Here is a 27,967-nt window from a genome sequence, read left to right as displayed (position 1 = left end):
CCAGGAGGGGATCAGTTTACAGGACTCTAAAGTAAATCTCATTATTATATATTTAATAGGTCAGTTCAGCATTACAGATAATCTCTATGGAGTCTTTTGAGGGGGTTTAGCATTAACGTAAGAATAAAATACGAGTTATTCATACACGCACAAAAAGCGCTGCATCGGCTTTATCTACAGAAGAGCACAGAGAATCCTAAAAATTGATGAGGTTGGTGAGACAGGCGTAGGGCGTTAACAGTTATTTTGCTCCGACAGCACAAAAATACTCCAGCTTCAGCTTTAATCGATGCAATTTCAAACGAGAGCTGTTATACACAAAAAAAGAGCAATATGGTTCTGGCACAATCTATCAAGTTGACTGAGATTGTACTAATCCCATTGATTCATTGCCTCGGCACTGCCACCAATCCATTAGCTAATGAGCAATGTTCTGTTTCTACCAGTAAACAAGATCATGTCATTTAAAAGGTTTGAAAAGGAAATTTGCAGTCAATTAATCCGTACTGAATCATTGGATTTTTAGCAGTTCAAAAAGAGAAATCATACCATAAACACGTGTTTACATGTTCCGTATGGGCTAAAATGGACATGTTAGATATATTTTGAGTATGTATTAATCAAGAGTGTGTGGGTAATGCAGGGAAGACTACAGTATTGACAAAATTATTCTGTATTTTGTAGCAAATCAGTTTTTATACAGTTCCAATGCATAAAAAATGTAAAAGGAAAAAAAAATACATTAAAAATCTGTTATCCACAGAAGCATAAATTACAAAATGGGTCGCCTGGGCCCTCACTGGAAGTTTGCGGTTTCATTTCCAACAGTGTACTTTTCCTCTCCTTGTCTCTGGGTTTTATGGTAGTGCGTGTAGCTACTATGGAGGTCATTTAACACCTCACGGACCCCACTGGGCAGTCCCGCTGTTAGAAACTTGATATCCTGCTCCATGCACAGGTCCAGTATCTGGTAGATGCCCTCTGTCAGGTGCAGCTTAATGTCTGGCCGCAGAGTAACCTGAAAAGAGATGTGTGAGAGAGGCTTGTAAACTGATAGAGAGGAGCTAAGTAAATAACTAAATCCACCATAAAAAATAACAGGATGTAAAACATTTACCTTTCAAATTACTGAAAGGTAATACTGATAAGAGCCTAATTTAGTGGTCAATCATTTTGGTAGACAATCATTTTGGTAGTGTTGTGTTAGCCTTAGCATAGCTTCGATGCTAATATTAGCGTTGTGTTTAGCGATATCAATATCTCAAACTCACATTTCAGCAACCACTTCATTACAGTGTATCTTTTAAAAAGGGGCGATATTATAGAAATCAAATGTGAAAATCCTTTAGAGTAGTCAGTGTACAGCTTTTGTAGTAGTATTAAAAGAATTACTCGCCACTGACATTGAGCCAACACACAGCCGTTATTGTCTAAATATCTGGCAACGCAAGTGCCAACAAGATAATCGTGTCTTGCCAACAGGCAAGCGTGATAATGCTGGTGGTAGCGCTGTGGTCTGGAGCTGAACGCGTGCTGCCAGCACCAGGGAGCTGTGAATAACGTTGTCAATTTAGACATCTTCACTGTGAGGTGTGCTCACTTGTGTTGCCAGCTATTTAGACAATAATGTCTGTGTGTTGACGTATTTTCAGGATATAATGAATTTATACTTCTGTGCAAGTTGCACCCTGACTACTAATAGTGTTGTTTTTTGAGAAGATACTAAAATGGTTGCTGAAATTGTCCATATAAAAACTGGATTCACTTAGCCATTTTGTCCAAACAATGCAAAATTGATTGATGGAAACAACAAAGCTAAATGACATTTGACTTCATAAATGTCCATCTTTTTAAAAAAGCGTTAAATGACTCAAACAAACACCTCTAACTCGCCTTTCTATTCATTTGTCTTGCCCCTGTGTCCCAACTTCTTCTCAGTGTGTTAATTCTGTTTCTGATAAATGCTGAGTCAAGTAGGCGTCACTTTAACTACAGACTGGTAGCAAAGCGGAGCCGTGTTCGCAAGCCAAGACGTGACTCACTGCCTTGAACCAACAGCGAGCCCGAAGCTTAATTCCAGAACATATGGAGTTAGAAAAAAATCAGAACCCCATTGGTGGAGATTTGGGGAACATTTCTAACTCATAACGATGGGGGGAAAAAAAAAAAAAAACTTTCCAACTCTTCTTCACAAATGTCTCTACTGTTATTGCGAACGAAGAGTGCTACATCATCAGCTCAGCAGAAATTCCACTGCTTTATTTGTGTGTGTGTGTGTGTGTGTGTGTGTGTGTGTGTGCGTCACTCACAACTGCAGAAACAACCTGACAGTGGTGACAGATGGGTTTTGGATTAGTGAATATGTATGACTCTGTATGTTTTGATTGCTCTGTCACCTGTTCAAATTATGTTCCAATGCTAACAAAAAATAAATCACTTTAAATGTGTGTGTGTGTGTGTGTGTGTGTGTGTGTGTGTACCTTTTGCAGCTCTGTGACGTATTGAGCCACCATGAAGGCTGACAGTGTGGTGAAGCTCTCAGAGATGCCAGCGATGTGGGAGTACATCCTTTCTACCAGTCGGGAACACTCGAGGTAAACTTCGCTATCTCCGCCTGGAGAGAGACACATTGACATTGTTTGTCAATACTCGAAACTATGAATCCATCATTGAGCACTATGTTCTGTACAGCTATTAAAAACTAAAAAGAATCCAAACCAAAGTCATGACTAATAGGCTTAATTACGGTAGCAGAGGATGACTTTGTGAAAAAAAAAAACTAATAAAAAATACTTGGTTAACCACACTTTCCTCTCAGACTTGAGACACGTTTGCTATATCAGTGATTTTCAACCTTTTTTTTCCTTTTCGTTTTTTACATTGGAAAAATCTTGTGGCACACCACTAACTAAAAATGTTACAAAATGTCACCACAACCTCACACGTGCATCAATAAGTCTATCGGAGGAACAAGGTAGGTGTTGCCACACGGACCAATATTACATTGCTATGCCGGTCTTTACATCACAGACACTTGACAGTAGCCACGTTTTTACATCACCAGTTTTTCTCTTTCCGAATGACCTTTCGGGAAACAATGGTATCCATAGAAAGGAATATTCCAATCTCTTGTCTACATGCGCCGTGAAAATCAAACAGAATAGTCAATAGGGCATGCCCAGTAAAACGTAAACATCAACATCACGTGATACCGGCTTCCACAAGTTTTTCTTTCACTTTCCGTTTGAGCGGGCACAAGGCACCTCAATCGGATTAGTTAAAGGAATATTCCATCCCTGTTCAATTATTTCCGTTTGAGCAAATAAAGCAAATGCAATTGGAATATTTGGGTCCATGTATACTATTGACATAATGGCTATTGACATAATATTTGCAAATGATGATAATAAATAATAAATGTTAATTATAAAAAGTCATATTGGATAATTCCTCACGGCACACCTGACGGTTTCTCAAGGTACAGTAGTGTGCCGCGGCACAGTGGTTGAAAAACACTGCCCTATATGACGACAGAATAGTAGCGATAGTCTTAAGTAACAAGACTATCTGATGAGGATCTGATGAGTTTGCTTGTGGATGTTTCCAACGAATTGGAATTGTTCAGCCAAGTGTTTTGGGATATAAAAGAACACAATTTTTCCTCTGTAAAAATCCAAACACCTTTGTAAAGCAACCTTGTGTATTGAAATATATACTTGTACATACGTGGAAGATGTAGCCTTCACAGGTTCCACAGCTTTTCAATTTCAATAACATAGCCAACTGTGGGGTGGCAGTCCATTTACTGTACTATATTAAGTTTTCCAAGTAGTGCAGATTAAATAAAATCCTTGCCGGGGCAAAAATCTGCCGTTTCATTTCACGCAAGTCGGGTTCAGTGCTATTTGTGGTATTAATCCTAAATCTACCTGCGTCACCGTCTCCTCTCTGACGACCCTCCTGCATGATTGAAGCCACCAGACGGTAAAAGACGTTCAAGAATGACGGCGCCGTGTTTAGCATCACCTGAATGCACACACAAAAAGAGAGAAAGACATAAGGCTTACTAAATTATAACAAGAAAATACTGCAGGGGGATTAATATTATTAGACAAATTGATTCTAAATTCACCTTCAACATCTTCAAATGACTTTTTTAAATGTGAGACCACAATGAATGTTTTTAGGGGTGTGGAAAAGGTAGGATAGTACTGCTTTAGGACGTAAAAAGCTGCTTCACTGGTCAGCGAAAAGTGAACCCACTACTTTTGGCTGTAAGGACATAAGGTTATGGGAAAAAATATTATTTTGCAGTACAATGCCATAGCTTTTCTCCGGGTACTCCGGTTTCCTCCCACATTCCAAAAACACGCTAGGTTAATTGGCCACTCCAAATTGTCCATAGGTATGAATGTGAGTGTGAATGGTTGTTTGTCTATATGTGCCCTGTGATTGGCTGGCGACCAGTCCAGGGTGTACCCTGCCTCTCGCCCGAAGACAGCTGGGATAGGCTCCAGCACCCCCGCGACCCTTATGAGGCGGTAGAAAATGAATGAATTGAATGCCATAGGTATTGATGTAAGAATTTTGATTATTATCAAGAAAACCATGGAAATGGCTACATATGTGCTACACTCTTACAAGCTATTTTTTTTAGTTGTACCAGGAATTAAATTGAACAAAAACTAAAAGGCTGGTCTAATATTTTTTCCATGACTGTAGCTTGGTTTGGTTGTAGGTTGAAAGACAAAAAGTAAAAGCTAAAGTCTTGCGAGATGTACTCATGTGACATCATCGGGGTTACTTCAGGATTCTGCTGCATCTTCAGTGGTGTTCCACTAGAACTGTACAACCTCAGAGGCGTTCATCTTCAGAGCTTCCTTTGCATTTGTGTTACCCAATTAGGAGCTGGTGAACTGACAGAAGGTGATGACAGTGAATTTTGACACAAAGGAGACGGAAGGCAGTGATGGATGAGAGTGGGAGGTGCAGTTGATCTCTCCAACTCAAAATGATTTCCATCAGCAAAATGTCAGCACTCACGCCCCCCCCCCCCCCACTCTGACCTATCACACCTCCCCACTTCGGCGCACACTCCTTTACCTTTACTCAGCCTGCATTGCGCACTCCAGTCACATCTTGCCCTTTCGTCTTGTGCTCCCTCCCTTCAGACTGGATTCACTTCCCTACCTCCAAATGTTCCTTCTTTTTCGCCACTGCTACAGTTTAACCTCCCCTTTCTCCCCCCCTGCTGCAGGCTTCCACCGTGAAAAACATCTGATGTGAGTTAGCAAGTTCTTCCCCTGATTAAGTGGCTGCAGATGCACCATTTGTTCATCTGTAGCAGCCAGTAAAACAAGTCATCTCTTTTGCAGTGGTAAAGGTCTGGAGCAGCTTTCATTTTAATAGGGCGTGCATGTATACCATTTTCTACAAGGGAGCATAGCGCATCCTCTGGAACATTATAAAACATTCATGGAACACTGAGCATTCTCTCTAAATGACTCCAAACAAATACGGGCATATTAGCATCTCCCTATGTCTTTCTGTTTGTGTATTTTGACCACATCGTTGTAAAAGATTTCATTACATTACTTTGGGGGCTGTGGACCGTCAGTATCTCCCAGATTTCAACTCTAAAGGCAAACACATCTAATAATTGTGAATTACAGCGATATTTTCAGACTAGCATATCACTTTTTGCTGTTACATTTGGGTTTTGGGAACATACATACACACAGGAAGTTGAGCAGAGTCATATCAAAGCAGTAAGACTATAGGCCAGGGGTGTCCAAAGTGCTGCCCGGGTTGAAATGTGATTCAATTAACATTGTTAATTCAAGTCTTACATCCACTACATCCACATCTAACCACTCACTTCCAAAGACGACTTTTACAAGAGGCACAAAGAGGTAATGATGCAACTCTACAATAGAAGCGAGCACGTTTTGGTGCAGTTTTAAGGCCAAAAAACGGCCACAAGGTGGCAGAAGTGCATTTTATAAACAGACTGCATCTTTGCCATGAAATACATTCTCTGCTGCAACCAGGAAGTGAAATGTTGCGCAAAGGAGGTTATGCGTTCAAGGGACATTTTAAGGCATGCAAATGCGTGCGCAAACGCATGCACACACACAGTTCATTTGCAAATGTTCATGGTGTTATATTTGTGTTATTTTCATGTAAAACAAAAATTGTTTATAATACTGTGGCATCGTTGTGTAGACATTTAGGCTAAAGTTTGTCTAAAAGTTGGTATGGTATGGCGACTGATTCTTCCACTGTACGTACCCGAGTGTGACACTGGATGATGGCAAAGAGAGCCTCATGAACTGCCAAGAATGCTGATTGGTAGACGGATGGGGTCAGGTGTTCAAGCGGCACAGCTTGAAGCGCTCCGAGGACCAAGGCCACATGATGGGGATTGGCAATAAGACCCTGGCGCAGCAGTGTCACGATTGCTGTGACGGTAGGAATAGTAAAGGTCAACGTCAAGGACAGGTCCTGACTGGATGACCTTACAAGACACTGGAACAGACAATTGCACACAATTAGGAAGTTGCATAATGGCTTAAATACATTTTAATGGTGCACAGCCTCAAGTTAATTCATGCTAGCATAGTGTCTGTTACCACACAAATCAAATAAACATGATCATTCATTCATTCATTCATTTTCTACCGCTTTTTCCTCACGAGGGTCGCGGGGGTTGCTGGAGCCTATCCCAGCTGTCTTGGGGCGAGAGGCGGGGTACAACCTGGACTGGTCACCAGCCAATCACAGGGCACATATAGACAAACAACCATTCACACTCACATTCATACCTATGCATGTTTTTGGAATGTGGGAGGAAACCGGAGTACCCGGAGAAAACCCACGCATGCACGGGGAGAACATGCAAACTCCACACAGAGATGGCCGAGGGTTAACATGATCATCTTGATCATCTATCATATTAGAAAGGCAGGAAGTGAACAAAAGTAACAGTTACTGATTGTAAAAGTACCAGATGGATCCGCACTGTAAGGCGCATTTAAAACTCTTTAATTTTCTTTAAAAAATCGACAAGGTGCCTTATAATCCGGTTCCAGTTCCAAACTCTGTAAAAATGCCCCATTTGGCCCCCACGTGTTGTACCCAATAAACTTTTTCACGGCAGCAGCACCATCTACTTGATCTGATGGGTTCCTGCCTTCACTTACATGAATTCTTCAGCACCCAAGTATAATTGGTTCGTCTTCTGTCCAAGAACTTCATTCTTTTGTTTAGGCCATCAAACATTACAGCCTTAATTCCTGTGTGCTGCAACTGTGAAATCATCACCTCCCCATTCTGGGACAAACAACACTTACAAATAACACTCATAGTTTATTCTAACAAGAGAATATTCTTGGATCAGCTATTTGGATGCACCCCAAAAATGGATAGTTTCTTTGGTGGCCCGTGCCACAATCCTCCACAGGGTATTTAGTACAACTTTTTTTTAAATCAAAGTTATTTTTGAGCTTTGCTGGCATCATAGTACATCACAAGGGAAAACGAAAAACATGATGAATATGAATATGACGAATAGCCCCATATTGACCCAAAACTCTAACACAATGCCTGTTAAAGCCTATTTTGCTTTACTGATAGAAAACACATTTGAGCTTCACCATATGGTTCAGACAGGGAATTGCAACATACTGTATGTACGTGTATGTGTGTGTGTTTGCCGTTAGCCTGCTGAATCACTCCAAATGGCTGTCACATGTTCTTCTAGCACACGGTCAGTGAATGACTACAGATGAAAAACGCTAAAGCTTTTCTCTGTGACGCACGCTGCTCCTTGTGCATGGTTTGTCAAGCGGTTCCTGATTTTGCATCAGACAGGAAATGTAAATGTGCACTACACACCGCATGCTAATACACCAAGACAGTGATGGTGAGTTTGTACGACTGACCCAAAGAGTATTGCGTGTGTACTATTTACTTACCACCATAGCAGACAGAATCTGCGGTGCAAAGTGCCACAGAGCTTTGACGGAATGTTCAGGCAATTGACAGCAGAAAAGCAGCTTGGCAATGATGATGGCTGCAAGAACTTCCTGGAGACGAGGGGGGAAAAAGGAGGCACGGTTTTAATGCTGTAAACACTTGCATGTTAACATTATGTTCATCTGCACAAGCAATTATTCAACCTTCACTTCGTAATTGTTGGTGTACTTAAACAATTTGTAACATCGTATTTAGCAATATGTCGGAGCGTGTCTAAATATAACCACCATAATTTTAACATACAAAGTTAAATACAGTATCCCCTCGCCAAATTGCGCTTAAAATTTTGTGGGTTATTTATTTTTTAATATTAATAAATCATCTCTGGTGGTTAACTTTCGCCTATTAGTTAAAATGTGTAAGCAAATTGTACACATTTTGCAATAAAGCATTTTTAAACATAAAATGACTACATTAATACAAATAAGACTTTCAGAAAATGCATTGAAAGACACACTGATATGTAGTATTCTACACTAGTCACTAGGTGGCAGCAGCCACCGCATGAAATCGCAGACATCAAGGAACTCTCCCAGTGTCAATGTCTTGAGTGTTTATTATGTCTTATTTTCTATTTAGTCTACTAAAATGGGTAATATGAGTGCAAAGCTGACTATAGGGGTGTTATTTAATGTCCAGAGGGCTCTAAGGTTAAAACTATATTGACAGTTGTAAACAGGTTTTCTATGCTCTAACTTAAAATATTCAATGTATAAATAAAGGAACCCAACTTCACAGAAATTCACTCATGACTGTCCAATCTGAACCAATGAATTGCGATTAACGACGGATTACTGGACTTCTGACAGTGGTCAGTGGAGGGTTTTGATATGACCCACATGAGAAAATGTCAGAGCAACATTCTTTCGGGAGTGCTGCAAGGACGTGGGAGTGGAAAAAAAGATTTGTGCTTATTTGTGCTAAGAGCTGATTTGCTCATCAGGTCAAAATATGTGTGTCAGATGCCTCAAGAGGCAGGATACAGGCGACTCCATATTGCACCCATGTAGTGAACAAAAACAAACCTATAAGGAACCAAACAGGAAGTGAGTGCCAAATGGAGGCACATTTGATTGGTTATACAGATGACGTGTGTTTGAGCGCTGCTCGGTAACAAATTGATGGACAGGATGTCATATTCTCCCTGTGTGTGCGTGGGTGGGTTTTCTCAGGGTCCTGCTGTTTCCTCCCACATTCCAAAAACGTGTATGTTGGGTTAATTGGCGACACCAAATTGTGAGTGAGGGTGTGAATGGTCTATATCTGCCCTGCAATTGGCTGGCGACCAGTCCAGGGTGTACCCCACCTTTTACCAAAAGGCAACTTGTCACCCTAATGAGGATAAGCAGCATAGAAAATTAATGGATGGCCAAAATGTGTGGAGAAGTGGTGGGAATTGGTCAAAATTACGAGATTGACCATTATTTGTGGAGATTGGCTGAATTTGCAACATTCCACATGGGGTGGTGGTGGTTTCTTGTGCATTATCTATGCGCGCAACAAAAAGTAACACCAGGAAGTGTGTGTCAATAAGTGGTGGCATATGTCGAGACACGGCACTGGGGCCAGCAGGGACAATGACAGATGATGGCAAATGTCTAATAAAACAATGTGGCAATAGATGATATGGATTGCAGTGGAAATTTGTCATCGGGGTGGCCAAGGTGAGACCATTACTCACATAGGGGTGGCAATAAGTTGACACCTGAAATGTCTCGATGGCCAGTGGGGTAGCCGGAGAGCGACCAGGGGTGGCCCCATGGATTGTGTGTGTATGTGTGTTGTGAGAGAACCAAACGAGGGTCTCGCACAGGGCACCACTGAAGTGCAGTGTCAATCAAAACTGAACATATAATGTGTCCAACATTTGGGCTATGAATGCAAATCTAAGTTTCTATTTTATAGACAAAATAAAAACAAAAATAAAGCACACCTTATAGTTTCCAGACCAGAGTTTAGAGGTGTCCAGACAGTCTCCGATCATCTGCAGCAGAAGGCTGAACTGGCAGGAAGTGCTGTTCTCCACCAGGTGGCGTAGCAGCTCCTGCACAGCTGGCTCCAGCTCACATGTTTCAGATGGAGACAGCCAAGGAGCTATATAGAAATATATAGAAATTCAATAGCACCAAAAAGAACAATTTAGATTGCTGCTGCAAGTACTGTAGGTAAATGTTGGAAACTACAAGTTACAATAGGTAAAGGATGTTAACAATTGTCATTTATGAAGCAATTTAAAAGCATTAGCATAAGAAAATACAGTACTGTACATGAAATACAGTATAAACAAAAATACTGAGAAACACCTCTGCTAAAGTGAATACAGTAACTAAAAGTTGATTTACCTGACAAAAGTCTGTGTACATTCTGGATGATCTGACTGAACATCCCTGCTTCTCTCCTCTTGTCCTCTTCTTGCTCCTCTTTTCCTCCAGTCTTCACCACTGTCTTATAAAAAGCCGAAAGGAAATGAAGAGAGGAAACCAGGAAGTCCATGGGTCTGGCTGCAGAGTTCATCTCTTTAAGAATCTGCTGTGAGAAACTCTGATAGAGTGTGTTGTGTCTCAGGGTAGTCCTGTCGTTGGACGTCGGCTCACATCGTAGCATGGTGGTGACCGTGTCTACCACAAAGGCTGGACTGAGGATGCGGTCGGCCTCGCTGATGTTCCGGGCCTTGAGGAGCGACTCCAAATGAGGTCTCAGTGAGGATGTCGTCCTTGTGAGCAACTGGGTCAAAGTGTCATCTAATGGTTTATTTCTCCCCAGGTTAGAGGTCATCGCCTTGGAAAAGGAGGCCAAAGATCCAAGCAGAAGCTGAAGAGACATTCCAGACACGCTGGTATTTGATGGATTTTCCTTGCTGACAAGAAAGGAGGTAAAGCTGTCCAGATTGAGGCGCACGCTGCTGTTCCTGACTATAATCAGCTGGATCAAACACGTGATGAAATCTTCCATGGCTGCCATCAAATCCAACCAATCAGAGTTGCCGGTGGAGTTAAATTGTCCTTTCCTGCTGTGCCAGAAGAGTGTGGACACGACAGCCTGCAGCAGAGTGCTACCATAAATGATCTTCAGAACACTGTGGAAGTTTCTACTCTCCACGAGACAAGCAAGCATCCTGAGCAGCTTCCCCAGAAATCCTGTGCAATCTCCCAGATCTGGAGCCTCGGAATGAAAAGAGGCAGATGTGAGTGTGAAGGTAAGAAGAAGAAAAACGGATGACAGATCCTCAGAGTTCATTCCATCCGAGTTTAGGCTTGATAAGATCTCCAGCAGGTCTATCAGCTCTTTGATTTGGGCATGACTTAAAAAGACAAAGACCTGCCCAGATTGAGAAGACACTTTTATATCCTCCACTACCAGTGACGGACAAAGCTCGCCTGTTCTCTGGTATTTCTTGAGTGTCTGACAGATCTTAGGGACATGTGCTGCTGTTAAAACCCCCAAAATCCTTTGTGTGAGGGATCCAACCGTGGCGGAAAACAGTGAAGGCAACTCGACAAGAATGGAGCTTTGAAGAAGCTCTAAGGATATAAGAGAGATAGATACTTGGTCTTTGCCTCTATCGGACTGCTTCCTCAGCAGTGAACCGACCAGAACATCCACAATGCAGCGCACGTCGTCCTGATTCAAAAAGGCGGTGAGCAAAGGCAGATTTGTTGTGATGATATACCAGTGTGCAACACGGTAATTGCTGGAGTCCACGTTGCTTATCAGCCCGTCCCACACGCGATCATCTTCAGAACAAGCATGGAGCTCATCTCTAGCGACAATAGACCTTGCTGCACTGCGTAGGGACTCTGTAGTACTCGATGCCATGGGTGAGGCTGCCTCAAACAACACTTTCTTAAAGTATTGCAAAGTATAAAGCTTGAGATGCACAAAGCTGAAGGGACTGCATGATGGAGAGTCGGCAAAGGAATGGAGAAGATTCTCTAGGTTGGTTAAGGCCGGAGAATCAGAGAGAATTTCACTTTTACCGGGTATTTGGGCAGAATCGAATGATGTGTATTTGCTGCAGTGGAGGTGAAAGAGTGTGTCTACTTCCCTCCAAGTGTATCTGAGCAGAAGAATCGCCTCTTGAGTATTCTGCTCCCATAGAGTTACGGTTTTAGATGCTTTTGGGGACTCTTTCTTTTTCTTTTTCTTCTGAGCTGAACTCCCATTCGTTGCTGTGGCAATTTCTGTGGATAAAAGCTGCTGCAGGCTGCAGAGAACCTGCTGCATCTCCTCCATCGTGGTTTCAGCTTGTCTGACTAAGGGACCAGGAGAGGAATCATCTATCGTCTTTAGACTGAATAAAACAACATGAAGGAGCTGGCTAAGTGAAAAAAGCTTCAGTGATGCATCTTCCTTCTCTTGATCTCCATCGATCTCCATCATCTCTGCCTGCTGCTCTTTCTTGAACAGGTTAGGTATAATATATTTTTTCATTCTGTCCAACACTAATGTGCAGAGCTCAAGGCCCTGGGAGGGGGGACTATCGAGAACACTGGTTGTGAGTGAAGCGGAAACATTTTCACAGAGCAGTGGAGGTCGGAGGTTATCCAAAGATGGCCGACAGATCACAGACAGGAGCTCAGAGAAGAAGCAAGGCAACTGACGTAGCTTAGTGTAAGTCTGGAGAACACTGCGCAACATCATCTGTAGGGGAGTAAAAACACAGGAATACGTTTCAATAGTTTAGCATTAGCTTTGTTCCCACCAAGCAGTACAGTTTGATATGTATTGTATTGCATTCAAGGTGTAATAAAACTGTATAAAAGAGGACAAGATCAAGACCTGTCTGGCCCGTTGGACTCGTGCTTCCATACATTCAGCATCGACCCAGGCTGAGGATAACAACTCATCCAGGTCTGGTTCCAGAATAAGGTGGTTGAGACCAAGCAGCACCTTCAAACAGCGGTACCATGCAGGTATGCTAAAACATGGGAATACAAGGAATGCTAAATCACCTGGTAAACAACATTTTAGCTGTAAAATCATTCATTCTGACTTATAAAATGATGAGTTACCTTGGCTGGGCCTGATTGAAGAAGATTCGTACGAGGCTTCTGTAAAATTTGAACTGGACGTCTGCGTGTCTTATCCGGTCTGCTGTCACGTTGTAAATATCCGCAGAAAGCGCCTGGCTGAGTAGCGATTCAACAGCCAGCAGGGCCAGACTCCAGCTTTCTGGGGAACAAGTCGAGGTGGAGGGGCACAGATCCAAAGCGGGAACCAATCGTGTGAGGAAACAGAAACACAGCATCATCTGCTCTTCTTCGTTTTCTGCTCCAGCTTTTCTGTAGCTTTCCAGAAAGAACTTAAACAGCAGCGGTATTGTGCTTGATCTCACAGAATAGAGGAGCGGTGGTTCACAGGAACCCAGTTTGCAAAGTAAAGCCTGGACGGGCCTTGGGGGGCCTTTTGTCCCAGGGGTGCCATGTTTCCTCGACTCCTCCTTGGAAGGAAGTAGTTCCTCCTTGTAGGACGCCAAGTGTCCAGCAGAGAAGAGAGACAACTGAATGATAGAGTCTATCTTGACACGCACATCTCTGCAGAGCTGTTGACTGAGTCGCAGATGTGTGTGGGAAGGTGTGTACTCAGCAGATGTGAGCATGTGTCTGAGGACCACAAACGGTTGGATCATCTCGTTGGTGACCAAAGTCAAGACTCTGTTTGGATTGGCTTGTTGGCGCTGAACTTTTAAATAGGACGTTAAAACTTGCAGCAACAACTCAAATAAATGAGCTGAATGCTTCTTTTCCTTTGGCTTGTTCTCCTCTAACTCTGGCTTTGGCATCCCATCACTTTGAGAGTCCAAGTCACGCACAGTGCCTGCTGTGAATTCAGGCTGATGAGATCCTGCAGGCAAGGCGTGCTGCAGCTGACAGCAAGCCAAGGAGCAAACTTTCACCGAGAGACTGACCATTAGTTCATATTTGGTGGTGAAGATAGACGAGAGAGCAGGGGATGAGAGGACACCCTGAAATACACTCAGCAGAGTGGAAACACCCACTGACAGCCTGGTGGGGTCGCTGGCACCCTCCTCAAGGAGGTCGAGTAGCAGCTGGAAGCAATTACAAAAGATACATTTTAACTCACAACTGCTTTGGAGGCACACTGTACAATAGCGAACAAACACGAGTACACCATTATACATTTCAGCAGCCATATTATCTTCTCAAGGGACAATACTATAGAAACAAAACTTGGATATACATTGGAGTGGTCGGTGTTCAGCTTATACAGCAGCTTAGATGTACTAGCCAAGGAAAAGGAAAAAATTGTGTCTATATAGCTGGCAACACAAGTGAGTACCAAGATGGTGATGAAGGTGTCATAGTTTGAGGCTGCACGAGTGCTGCCGGCACGAGGGAGCTGCGGTTCATTCAGGGCAAACACGGAACATGAAAACTGTTGACATTTTGAAGCACAGCATCCTCTCCCCTGAGGAACTGGGCTGCATGGCATGGCACCCTGTACATCTCCAACCAAGGTGTGTAATATCACCCAGCTCCACCAGTGATGTCACCATGGAGGAGTAACAACCTGTGCAGCTGTGGCAAATTCAATTCCCAAAAGGATTACAACAGTGCTAGTGAACAATGGTGCTCACAGGAAATATTGACACCGTGGACACAATTTGGACAATTTGACTGAGGTCTACTCACTTGGGTTGCCAGCTATTTAGACAATAATGGCTGCATGTCAACATATTTTTACGGTTCATAGATCAATACTGCGTTTCAAGCTGCACATTGGGCATTTCGAAAGTATTGTCCCTTGAGAAGAGAATAAAATGCTTGGTGAAATGTGAGGGGCCTACTCATTTTTGTGAGATACTGGACAATTTTTTTATACGGAATTATTAAATTCACAATCCCCACCTGTGCCATGTTAAGCCGCATGCTGACAGTCTTTCCCTGCTTGAGAGCGATTTGGAGCTTACGGCTATGAAGAAAGTCATCCAGGTAATGCCACAAGCCTTCCAATATAGTTTGTGAGAACTGGATCTTTTTATTGTACCAGCCTGTCAGAGCATAAGTACACCAATCCAGCAAGACCTAAAATGATACAAAGTCAAGCAAACTGTGCGCAATATATTAATCATATTGCAACTGCACACATCTCCACATTTTTTTTACCTGTTCCTTGTTGGGCAGCAAGCATTGACTGGAGATCCAGGCAAAACGTGCTAGCTTTAACTTGTCCTCCCATGGAGTCTGGGGGCTCTTCAGCTTCAGATGGATGCCAGAATACATGGCAGCCATCGCCGCAGATGTTGCTGATTCTCAGACCTAACCTGGCGTTCAGAAAAACGATTAGAATTAGATACACCTAAGTTATTACTGGTATTGCTAGAACAAACTCTTAACATATTTATACTGACACTGTCTTTACTTGCCAATGAAAAACTAACGTCTGTTTAGCTTCCACAGTGCAACACATTAGCTTTAGCAACAATATTGTATTCTCAAAAATTGGAAAATTCCTGTGATTGTATTTGTGGTGGATTATCCCCGAATTGGCAGGATTTCAAACTTCCACGCATATAACATGCTATCGACAGCTAACAATATAGCATAACTAGCCAAACAAGCTACTCGGCTATCACTAACATCCACTCGTGATACACTTAAAAGCTATTTTCATATATAAATGTTTATCAATAACTATACATGCTTAAAATATTTGTATATATCAAACTTACAATTTATCAGAACACGTGTCTTCAGTATTCACTTTGTATGACCTTTCAACTTCCATGCCCACTAAGCAAAAGCAATTGAAAATCGAGCAATACACTCGTCAACAGTTAAATGTTCAATTCCGAACCATTGCCGCGAACCTGCTTTGAAAATCAGGACACACTGATAACATGACGTATTGGTTTTATAGTTATTTGCCATGTGTGTAGTCAAAATGTATTTTTGTTTATCACCATGAATACAAATTGCAAACACACTTATCAAACATTGACCAATACCTTTTATTTGGGGAATAAAACCTGCTTCATTTCATGAAAAGGTGATTTAAGTCTCTAACGTACACATTTTTAGAAACTCTCGACAACTTAATTTTTGTAACACTACTACGGGAGCTCGAGATGCGTTAATCTGGGATCCTTTGCTTTTGTCTGGCAAAGTTTGCTGGTATGGTCAGCCATTGAATTTCTTGTTTCTGAGACGGAGTCGTCTATTCATGTAAATGGGAACAGGGTCACCTTTCCTTGACGCTGCACTGGATAATTTTGTCTTCCGAATGTCTCGTTTGTTTTGAAAGGCATTGTTTGTTTTGAATTAGCTGTTAAACACCAGCACATAAGTCGGCGCCTTGCCTGTTGACAAATCGTTAGCGGCAGATGACAGTGACAGGCGGGGTGTTGTTAGCTTCTTGTCGATAAGAGATAAACTTCTAGGCGCGTCTGTCAAATTCAGATAAACACGAACTATAACGGCTCCAACTGGGCAATGTATAGGTAACGCGCTACCAAAATCATTCGGCTATGGAGACGTGACTACCGGAGATGTGACATTTCTCCTTCACTCACACCGGAATATATACATCTGTTTCGTTAAACTGGTCTTTAAACCTGGACAACAATGCGTCTTTTAATTCGCATGTCAAAATGTACACACGGAGTGCCCTTACCCAACCTTCCACACCTCCGGTTCTTGTGGATGACATTCTCCCCTTACCGCCATCGGAAGCGACCAACGTCCGGATCGAGGACTTCGGCCTCCCCGCCAACCGGCCTCCTTCTCCCGTCTGTCACATCGGCTATCTCCCGTAGAGCTCTCTCCTCACTCTGCTCATACACCTCCAAGACGCGGACACACTCTCACACACACATCGCCTTTGCCAGCTCCTCGGCATCCTCCACATCCGGATCACTGAAGGGTCAGACCGACACGGACGTTGGACAAACACCGACGAGTGTCCCTCTGGAGGACGTGAAAAGGGTTTTGCGACTTGCTCACTCGGAGAGATGGAAACTCGCAGGTAAACTGATTTAACATGTCTTAACACTTAATGTACGTGTAAAGGACAGGCGTTCCATATACTATGGGCAGCAAGTGCATGGCATAGTGGCATTCAGAACAGCAGTAGATGTAAAGTAATATACTGTCGCAGAGAAAATGTAAAATGTACTACAGTAAGGTGTGTTTACATGTAGTATAACATGAGTGCACTGATAAAGTTTGCTATCAATATTCTTCATGTTACACATTCATTCATTCATTCATTTTCTACCGCTTTTCCTCACGAGGGTCGCTGGGGTGCTGGAGTCTATCCCAGCTGTTTTCGGGCGAGAGGCGGGGTACACCCTGGACTGGTCGCCAGCCAATCACAGGGCACATATAGACAAACAACCATTCACACTCACATTCATGCCTATGGACAATTTGGAGTGAATTGAACCCTGGCCTCCTACCTGTGAGGTCTACGCGCTAACCACTCGGCCGCCGTGCCGCCCCATGTTACACATGTATGAGTCAAATTCAATCCCAATGCTGTCAACAGGCGCTGTATGTCCTCCATAATAAATGTTTTCAACTGAAAAATATAAGACAACCAACAGCTGGCATACTGTATGCCACCAATAGTGGTTTAAGAGAACAGGTTGAACAAAAATGTTCACAGTGATGAGTTCATCTGCATGAAAAGCTGACAACAAACATAACTACCATGCGTGTCTGTGCTCACATACTCCAAGCAGGAAGTATGTGGAAAGTAGCTTTGAATTTTAGCATCCTGACTGCACCTTTTAATATTATCATGCTCAAAATTGTTCCATGTTCCTTCTCCCAGCTGCTGTGGGCTTCCTCACTGTGTCCAGTGCCGTCACCATGTCAGCCCCATTTCTCTTGGGCAGAGTAATCGACACGATCTACACGGCCGGAACAGATACTGAGGCGATGGTGTCCTCCCTCACATCGCTTTGTGCCATGTTGACAGGCGTGTTCCTTTGCGGTGGGGCTGCCAATGCCGCCAGAGTCTACCTCATGCAGACCTCAGGTGAGATGAGATGCTTGTACATTTGTCCTGAAGTGGATAAGCAGTAGGAAATGAATGTTCCACGGTAATTAACAAACTATTACTCCTTGTCATCTTCCTTCAGGGCAGCAGATTGTCCGCGATCTCCGTGCTTCTGTATTTTCCTCCATCCTCAGACAGGAAGTAGCGTTTTTCGACAGGAACAGGACAGGCGAGCTGATCAATCGACTCTCTGCAGATACAGCTGTGGTAGGCCGCTCCATCACAGACAATCTGTCTGATGGCCTGAGAGCTTTCGCTCAGGCAGCTGCTGGCGTCAGTATGATGGTGAGTGCAACCCTCAGGGTAGTTGATATATGCTATATCGTTTTGTTTTGTTTTTTTTAGATTTAAATTGCTGGTTGTTTTATTGACTATTCAGTCAGCACAGACCTCCAGCTGTAAGAGTACAGTAACAATGAAGAATCTTAATGTCTTAAAGAAGGTCAAGTTTCAACCAAATAAGATTCTAGATAAGCGCAACTGCTGTCAGCCATTTCTGATTAGATTTAACCGTGTTAAATAGGATTGTTTCAACTAATTAAGCTTTGCCAAAGGCGTTATATTTTTAAAATCTTACCATTATAAACCAAGTTTTTTTTAAGACATCGTAAATGTATTATAGGAAATTGGCACACAAAGAAACAAACACAAACAAAAATAAAAATGTAAGATGAAACGATAGTAACCCAGTGAAAAGATTCTCCAGAATAAAGAAGAAGCTAATGGTTTCTTTGCACACTAAATCCTTATTTCTTCATGTTCCTATAGAGCATCTGTTGTTCTGTTGTGACCTGAATGAAATTAACTTCCCAATTTAATTATCGAGGAAGCATGTGACATCTGCTGTTTGCCAGAAATGCAACATGCTTCCAGGAAGTCTCAGAAACACAAGTATGTTGACAGCAGTGCTGTTGTGCATTCTAAGGAAGTAAAAACCTTTTGTCTGCATGTTACGCTAATTCTGTGGTTCCCAAGGGGACACACCCCCCACCACCGATTTTAAATACAACACAGAAACTGATATGCCTTTATTTGTTTTTCTGTACTGTACAGATTGAATTCAAAACTGAAGCCAAGAAAATGCAGCAACATGGAGAGCTGTGAGGCATAAAAGTGTATTCAGTTATTCAAACGTTAAAATTGCATGTTGAGTATGATATATTTGTGATACATTGAAAGTGCTCCCTGCCTCTCACCCCAACCCGCCAAAGTGGCCTATTTGAGAAGCACTACTCTCATCTGTTGGTAAACCGGTTTGGAGAAATCGGAGGAACAGGATATTGTGGCTTAGTTACAGCATCACGTTCATGTCAGCATGTCGCCATGGTTACTTAAGCTGCAAAGCAGGTACCTGTCAGTTCAGGTCTGCTATTAAATTGCCTTAAATATTATGCTGTAACCCTGACATATCATCAAATACCCAGCGTTGTTTTTGTCCATACGGTATATTTTTACGTAACTGAGAACCTCTCAATGTTGGTCATTTGTTAAGCACAACCTATAATGTGAATGTGAGCATGAATGTTTGTCTATATGTGTCCAGTGATTGACTGGGGAACAGTCCGTGGACCGTGCCTCTCACCCAAAGTCGCCTGGGGTAGACTCCAGCTGAAAAGAATGACAATAAATACATTTTCACAACAGAGAGACCAAAAACTTGAGAGGAGTAACGTAACAAAAACTGACTTTTATTGACTTTTATCTCACAGAACTGAACACGTTTCCCAGTGGAAATATTTACTGCTAGATTAAGTGATTAAGTCCAGTGCTTCTCAAATATACCTATCGGGGGGGGGCTGGGAGGACTTTCGGTATTAGTGCAGACCTGCCAGCCAACATGTGGGAATTTGTCTTACTCAGTGTGCAGTTTGGCTCTTGAATACTCTTCACTGTACTGCTCTCCATTTGTTTGCATGTTGCTGGTTTCGAGTTCAGTCTGTACAGTACAGATAAATAGATAGATATCATCAGGGTCTCAATAGAATTTCAAATCAGGGGTTGCGAAAACATTTCTGTTCACAAGTGGGGGCAGAAATAATTGAAAACCACTGTAAAATAAAAGTTTTTTGCAAGCCTGTTGCTACCGTCAAAGGGGGAAAATTACTGGGTGGACTTTGTACACACATTCTATATAAATGCCGCACATATAGTATGGTCTTTTTCAGTGTACTGCAAAAAAGCTCTCCACCTCCAATCTTTCATCGCTTGCTTTGTCTTTTCTTTTTCCTAGTTCTACGTCTCGCCCAGCCTGGCAAGCTTCATGCTGCTGATTGTCCCTCCTTTGGCCTGCGTGGCTGTGGTCTATGGCAGATATCTTCGCTCCATCTCAAAGCGCACGCAAGACGCCCTGGCCCAAGCCACACAGGTATACACTATACTCAAGCTCACCAGTTAAAGAACAAGTTTGTTAGCCTTATTGAGATGTGATGATTAGGGCCATTTCAACATACTCTACTGCATATATTTGGCCATGGAAATGGTACAAACCTTACCAGGATTTACCAAGAAGTGCTAACGTCGTAATGGTATTGTTTGTGTGTGCAGTTGGCAGAGGAGCGCATCAGCAACTTGAGAACAGTCCGAGCTTTTGGTAAAGAACTGTCTGAAGTCAACACCTACACACAGAAAACTGATCAGGTCCTCAGCCTGGCCACCAAGGAAGCTGTTCTACGTGCTGCCTTCTTTGGAGCAGTAAGAATGTATGAGTGTGTGTATGCGTGTCAGTGAGGAGAACCCGAAGCAATCTCACAGTTGGCAAATAGATGCACTTTAGCTTCCTTTTTTTATGCATAATATTTTTCTCATGTGGCTGACATTTCACCATTAAAGTGATCATTCAGTTTATGTTTGATCAAGTAAACAGTGTTGTAAAGGTGTGTTTTCCAACACTAAGTGTGCTTGTGTGTTGTTGTGTTTCAGACTGGCCTCACCGGTAACATCATGATCCTGTCTGTGCTCTACAAAGGAGGTCTTCTGATGGCCAGCCATCACATGACTGTGGGAGAACTCTCCTCATTCCTTATGTACACCTTCTGGGTGGGCATCAGCATTGCAGGTACCGTCTATGACGTACCACTACTGACTGACACATGACTCTGTATATACTGTATGTTTTCATGGATTTCAAATAACATTGCGTCATTTTGTTGGATGTGCAGGGTTAAGTACGTTCTACACAGAGCTGATGAAGGGTTTCGGTGCAGGAACAAGACTGTGGGAGCTTCTGGACAGAAAGCCTGAGTTCCCTCTTAATGGTCAGTTTTCATATACATGAGCGTGAGCAAGTACTACGTCATTTATCAAAACAATAATAGAATGGTCTCAAGCAGATTAATTATTGGTGAATATTGTCTTGAGCCTCTTTCACTAATTTGCTGCCAAAGATGTTTTTTTTTTCAATTTATCCGCTCGCTCCCTTACATTTTTTGGCACGAGAGGCACAAACAGGTGATGATGTAACTCCACATAACACATGCACATACAGTACAGTTTCAAATGTCTAGCATATCCCTAATTGCTTTGTCATTTTAACATTTGAGAATACACAACAGAAAAATGACACAAAAAAACACACATGCTAACTTTAGCTTACCCTGTTGCTGTGCCTTAGCTCTGAGCATTACGGTATCATAATACTTGGACTCATCCATTTTCTTGCTGCCTTCAGTCTCCTCTTGAACAAAAGGTGTCTCCTTCCTGTGGCCAAAAGCTACACAATAGTAGTAAAATACATAAGGGCACATTGACATTGCCTTCATTGTACCTTCTTTTTTTACAGTTTGAACACATTAGAAGATGATGATGATAAATATAATACATCACAAGTATATGGCACTTTTCTAGGTATTAAAAGATGTTAAGGAAAATGCAAAGATGTCTGCTGGGACATAACGAAAAACACTCAAACATGTATATGTAATGTAGAAGTTCTCAAATCTTGCTTGTTTTTTTTTTTACGTATTGCATAAAGGCAAACCAAATCTGCCTCCTCCACAGAAGGTCAAGTTCTCCCTTCAGACCAGCTGAAAGGCCGTTTGGAGTTTCATGACGTCTCCTTTGCCTACCCGACCCGTAAAGAGGCTCCTATCTTCCAGAATCTCAACCTGCATGTACCAGCCGGTACCATCATGGCTGTAGTGGGACCTAGTGGGTCTGGAAAATCAACTCTGGTGTCACTGCTGCTCAGGCTTTACGACGCTGACTCAGGTGAGAATCGCTTGTTCAGTATCCATCTTCTGTTTGCATCCAAGTGAGAAGGTGGTGATTGTAGCTCAGTGCTTCACATCTCCTCCAGGCATCATTGCTGTGGATGGCCATGATATCAGAGACTTGAATCCTTACTGGCTCAGGAGCCACATCGGCACAGTCAGCCAGGTACAAATACTACTTTTTAAGCCTGAGTTTTTGTCACAAGTAATCACCTCTCTTTCACACACACACACACACAGGAGCCGGTGCTGTTCTCTTGCTCCATTCGAGACAATATTGCATATGGCGCATCAGACCCAGACGCCGTGACCACAGAGGAAATCTATAGTGCAGCCCAAGTGGCCAACGCATACGACTTCATCCAGGCTTTTCCTAAAGGCTTTGACACTGTGGTGGGGGAGAAAGGAGTGCTGTTGTCAGGTAAGGATCACATGGTTGAATGACTGCTGGTACAAGGACTCTTGTACATGCACTCAGCTTGCTGTCCCTGAGATGCTATTTAGTTGGATCAGTGCCACCTGTTACTTTGTCCTGTATTGACAGTGTGAGTGTCTAAAAGCAAACATAGTCTTCGACATTTACTGTATGTATGTGAGTCTGTGAATAACCCTGGCGTTTGTGGTGCAGGTGGTCAGAAGCAGAGGATTGCAATTGCCAGAGCTCTTCTTAAGGTCAGTGAAGTGTCCTAATAATTTTACTGCTTGTTATCACCATGCAGAGAAACTAATACATCTGCATGGAGCAGGAATCAGTAATTTGACAAATCTTGCTCACAAGCAACTCAGAGTATAGCAAAGCAAGTGCTTTCATTCAGTCATTTAAAAGCTAAACATGTGCTCTCCGTCATCAGAATCCGAAGATCCTACTGTTAGACGAGGCCACCAGGTATGACTTGAATACTATGGCATACATGTTAACAAGTTGGCTATTTGTGTTCTATCTACCTTCACTGTATTGACATGTTGTACAACATCCCATCCTCAGTGCACTGGATGCAGAGAATGAGTTCCTGGTGCAGGAGGCTTTAGAGAGACTCATGGAAGGTGCGTCTCATCTTTATTTCTCCTTTTTAAGTCAAGAATATGTCAAATGACAGCTTCTGTAATGATATTGATGTTTAATTTCTTTCAAATAATGACATCAATATTGTGTCCTAATAGTAGGGATAGTAGGGATTTGAACAAAAATGAGATATCCAATCGTTTTTTTTCTGCCTATAATGATGTCGGTGTGCAACACCCTTGCTACCTCCGTATTTCTGCATTCTGGAACTATTTGCAAGTTTTGCCTTTTAGATTTTATACATACAATGACAGTAAAGTTATGTTTTTGAGGAAACAGGAAATCTAAATAAGAACATCGAACAGGAAACCAATTGAAAACCAAAACTAAAGTCCAACCTGCCATGCGGAACATGGCACATAGCGCTGGTTTAAGCGATGGAGGGGGAGTACAGAGTTCTCCATCAATATTTCCAATCAAACATCACACCTTAGGGAGAATCATTAGAAGTATTTTGGTACTTTTTCTATAACTGGCATGCATATTGCAGGGCTTATTTGTCAGCTTAATGAAGTGCGGGACAATATCAGTGTTGTAAAATTCCATAGTTCTAATGTTGTTTTGGTGTGGGCAATGTTCGGGTTGGGTGTCTTTTACAACATGCACCTTAGAAGGCAGCTAAAGGCTCCTATGAGGATCACGTCGCAGTTGTTCTTTGCTCATTTACAGCGACGTCTGTCCGCGTTTTAGATAAGATATTAGACACTAGATATTAGTTTTTATGTTAGTACATGTTGCTCATTAACATGTATGTTGTTTTCAAAGTCCCATTTATTTGTTATTTTTAATTAACTGAATAACATTTGCGGTCTTAGCTTTTATTTGCATATTAATATTGCATATATTTATATTGCACACATACACTTTATGAATGTGAGTGTGAATGGTTGTTTATGGTTGTCTATATGTGCCCTGCGATTGGTTGGCGACCAGTCCAGGGTGCCTCTCGCCCAAAGACAGCTGGGATAGGCTCCAGTATACCCCCTAGTACAACAACCCTAGTGAGAATAAACGGCATATAAAATGGATGGACGGTACATGCACCCTGTTATTTATGTATTCCTTTGGCTTTCTCACACATCAACAGGGAGGACTGTCCTCATCATTGCTCATCGTCTGTCCACCATCCAGAACGCCAATGCAGTCGCAGTACTGGACCAGCATCGTGTAGCCGAATGTGGCCAGCACGCAGCACTTCTGGAAAACAAACAGGGACTCTTTCGGAAACTGATGGAGAAGCAGGCTTTCCTGCAGGAGGAGCAGAAACGGGCAATGAGCTGATCCTTGCCCTGTAGATGAAAATGAGGTGAGAAGAATGACTTTATCACCACCAGAGCGTCACTGTGTGGGAGATATAAAGGGAGCGTGAAAGGGACCAAAAAAAGGAGATGATAAGGCCCGTCATATGCTGCAAGTGTCCTTTTCACCAAGCAACAAAGCTGCGTGAAGAACATAAACAACTACTAGCTAGTTAGTAGCTGAGCTGTATTTGATTCTACACTGAGAGAAGAACATGTTTAAAGATGCTTCTCGACGAAGAGAAACGTGTGGTTTTAAAACACTGTCATAGTGGATGTATAATATATTCAGGTACATGACACAACATGTAAATGTGCAACTAAAACCTCTCTTTTGGGGATGTATTGTAGTGTCCCAGCACTCTTCATTTTTTTTCATTTTCACAGCTAAACCAAAATAAGAAAAGAATAGGATGTGAACCTCCTACTAAATGTGTATTTATGTTGTTAGTGTCGGTATTTTGGTGGCTGATTTAACTTGAAGCTCACACAAAGAGCCTTTTAGAGAGTTTCAACCATAGTGATATGACACAACTATGTATGGATGTGTTGATAACAGGAAGAACACTAAGACAAAAAAAGGTGTATCTCCTAGTTCAGTACTATAATAATACACAAGTGCCAACCGAATTTATATTGAGATTCAGTTATGAGAGTTTATATTTTGGTATTCACGTATTCTCACATAATGCTTGTTATGATCTGCAACTACATACAGTGGAGCCTCCGAAGACGAGCACAATCGGTTTCGGGATGTTGTGCCGTTTGGTGTGTCTCACAGGAAATAATGCAGGCTGGGCCATAAGTTTCCATGCATGGAAAAAAAAAGTAATTCATGTTGGACAGCTGGTTTTATTTGATTGTTAATGAACTTGCATTAGCACAGTTGAAGTTATGTTTTTGTTATGATTCGGCCTTCAAGTGCTCCCAAAGATGGAAATTCGAGAGGGATGAGATATGGGGATCTGATTTAAAACATAAAAAAATATACATTGTACAGGAACTTATGGCCCCCACCCTGTAGAAATAATCCGTTCCAGGGTCAAACTGTTGCCATCAGGTGCCATCAATGTTTAAATCGTTTTCACATCAAGATGAGAAACAAGTTACAGAAACAAATTACCGAAATCTACTCATCATTCTCTATGAAATATTTGTATATTTGATATTACAAAGTTGTCTGCCCACCTGTGTTTCCTTTGATTTATGTAAAATACTGCACAAAACAGAGATTTTGAAGTAACAGAAACAAATATTTAAAGGCTGTCGCCACATATTTTTCAGAAACTAGACTTTTTTTTCCAATTACTGTTTTATCATAAAAGTGCTTAAAATCATGGTGGAAGTTGAACTTTATTCATGTATTTAATATTTAGTATATTGAAGTTGTCAGACATCTGCACATCAGTCAGAAGTTCTTTAATGTGTTTTACTGTCTCCTTATGACATGATGTATTCTAAAACATACGTATAAATATACATTACACCATTGCATTAGTAACAATAAACCGTGTTTTCTCACTCTACATTCACTTTTAACACTGAAGGTGCTTGTAAACATGATAAATGTGTCATTTATATATGTATATGTCATCAGTTTCTTAACAATATGAGCTAAATTATATATGTTAGGTTTTAAGTCATGTTTTGCTAAATTATTATAGTTTTGTGGCGGGGAAATAAAGTGAAATATATGTGGACTTTAAGGAAGTGTGTGCGATTTTATGAAGCTGTGGCGTCAGCGAGATTGAGGTGCAGTTTCTTAGTCTGCCGCTAAGTGGTGCTATTGCTCTAGACAGGCCCATCCTCATAAAACATTACAGTATCTGTGGTACAGGGCCACAAGTGGTAATCAGGGCTCATCTAGTGGAACTACCGTAATACCAGTGTTTTTTAACAAAAATAATTGCACAAATACGAATTTGTTTACCAGACATGCTTTTTTCATTTATTTTTTAAAATTTTTTTTAGCAAAAAGGAGTTTTTGCAAAGGAAAAACAAAAATGTCCAGTCATGCAATTGTAAGATCAAATAAAACCTCAGAGTAGGTCTGAAAATATTAAATTATAAAAATATTAAATTAACCCTCAAATACAAATAATATACATTTTTTATACAAGTATGATGTTTCATCCACATACTTCGACTCACTGAAATGGCATCAATACAATGTTTATCTCCTTTCAGGCTCTTCAAACTTCACCGAGCTGAAAAATACTCAAGGTCCGTCAGCTGGCTTCGTCACATATCCACTGAAACACACACACACACACACACTTCTTTACCCTGACACCTGCTTCACACACACACCCTCGTCTCTCTCTTTCTCCTCCCTCCTGGCCCCTTCTGACCTCTCTCTCCCCCTCCCAAGCACGCTTGACAACTGCCTGTCCATTTACATTTTAGGTCTTTTGCAGGCACCCTCATCCAAAATGGCACACATGGAGTGCATAAAAGTAGCTCAACCTTGCTGCTGCCGCCGCCTCCTCCCACTACACATTCATGCACACTCACTACTTTACATTTGTGGGCGCCTCCTTCTTTTCACACGTCCTCCTTTCTAACCATTTCCTCCACAGCGTGGCCCTCCGCCTCCAAGACTATTTTTCTTGGAATATTAGTGAACAATACACATGGAGAGCCTTGACCATTTATGTACATCTTAAGAGGATAGATGGTTTTATGTTTCAATATTACATGAGAGGTCAAAATATTTGCCATGTTATTACATGCAGGCTAAAGATGCTATCGGGCCAATTGCATTCCACACATATACTTGATGACATTTGAGATTAGATCACTATATCGGTGCTATTGTTGAGTACTCATTGCTTCTATATGTATCCTTGTAGACATCTGTCTTCTAGTTTGCTACCTCTTTTTATATCAAGCTATTTAGTTACTATGTTTAGCGTTGGTTATTTATTTATTGACTTAGCTTTACACTCAACTATTTACATTCAACAAAAATATCAACACAACCCTTTTGCTCCCATCATTCATGAGATGGTGTGGTTACAACACTTGCAGCATCTGTGGTATTGTGCTGTGTATTTTTGTAGTGGCCTTTTGTTGTGGCCAGCCTAAGGCTGTCCAATCAGCATCTTGATATGCCAAGCCAGTGAGCCGGGTGGATTATCTTGGTGAAGGAGAAGTGCACCCTTTAGCCAGCGATGTGAATAATATTTTTGAGTGAAATAGACCTTTTGTGTACATAGAAAAAAATTAGGGTTCGTCTTTGGGTTCAAGCTGGGAGCAAAAACAAAAGTGTTGTGTTTATATTTTTGTTGAGTGCATTCATCTTGTTGTTCTACCATCATTATTTATTTTCTACATTC

General features: G+C 41.9%; 2 protein-coding genes across 3 annotated transcripts; one reads left to right on the top strand and one right to left on the bottom strand.

The window, feature by feature from the left end:
* Positions 1-86: 86 nt before the first annotated feature.
* On the bottom strand, positions 87-16,965 carry urb2 (URB2 ribosome biogenesis homolog). 2 transcript variants are annotated; one of them, XM_058089303.2, is made up of 12 exons: positions 16,719-16,959; positions 15,165-15,322; positions 14,907-15,083; positions 13,050-14,086; positions 12,817-12,955; positions 10,380-12,678; positions 9,971-10,131; positions 7,977-8,087; positions 6,292-6,528; positions 3,930-4,026; positions 2,481-2,614; positions 87-1,018 (listed from the first exon to the last, which is right to left on the bottom strand). In XM_058089303.2, the coding sequence occupies exons 2-12, from the start codon at positions 15,288-15,290 to the stop codon at positions 797-799; spliced, it is 4,740 nt and encodes a 1,579-aa protein (XP_057945286.2). In that variant the 5' UTR covers positions 15,291-15,322; positions 16,719-16,959; the 3' UTR covers positions 87-796. The 2 variants fall into 2 exon arrangements, with proteins under 2 accessions (XP_057945286.2, XP_078651696.1); XM_078795570.1 differs by lacking the exons at positions 87-1,018; positions 2,481-2,614; positions 3,930-4,026 and having other exon boundaries at positions 6,380-6,528; positions 7,977-8,083; positions 16,719-16,965.
* Positions 16,129-26,318, top strand: abcb10 (ATP-binding cassette, sub-family B (MDR/TAP), member 10). Its single transcript, XM_058089304.2, has 14 exons — positions 16,129-17,022; positions 17,833-18,039; positions 18,143-18,345; positions 20,291-20,425; positions 20,605-20,751; positions 20,980-21,115; positions 21,219-21,314; positions 22,057-22,266; positions 22,355-22,434; positions 22,509-22,689; positions 22,897-22,940; positions 23,120-23,154; positions 23,254-23,312; positions 24,419-26,318. The coding sequence occupies exons 1-14, from the start codon at positions 16,623-16,625 to the stop codon at positions 24,610-24,612; spliced, it is 2,127 nt and encodes a 708-aa protein (XP_057945287.2). The 5' UTR covers positions 16,129-16,622; the 3' UTR covers positions 24,613-26,318.
* Positions 26,319-27,967: the final 1,649 nt, after the last annotated feature.

Source organism: Doryrhamphus excisus, linkage group LG13 (genome assembly GCF_037039965.1).
Source record: "Doryrhamphus excisus strain RoL-2023G ecotype Guam linkage group LG13, RoL_Dexc_Guam_v1.1, whole genome shotgun sequence".
Classification (NCBI taxonomy): domain Eukaryota; kingdom Metazoa; phylum Chordata; class Actinopteri; order Syngnathiformes; family Syngnathidae; genus Doryrhamphus; species Doryrhamphus excisus.
The sequence above is the reverse complement of the archived record's forward strand: the minus strand, read 5'-3'. Positions and strand labels throughout refer to the sequence as shown.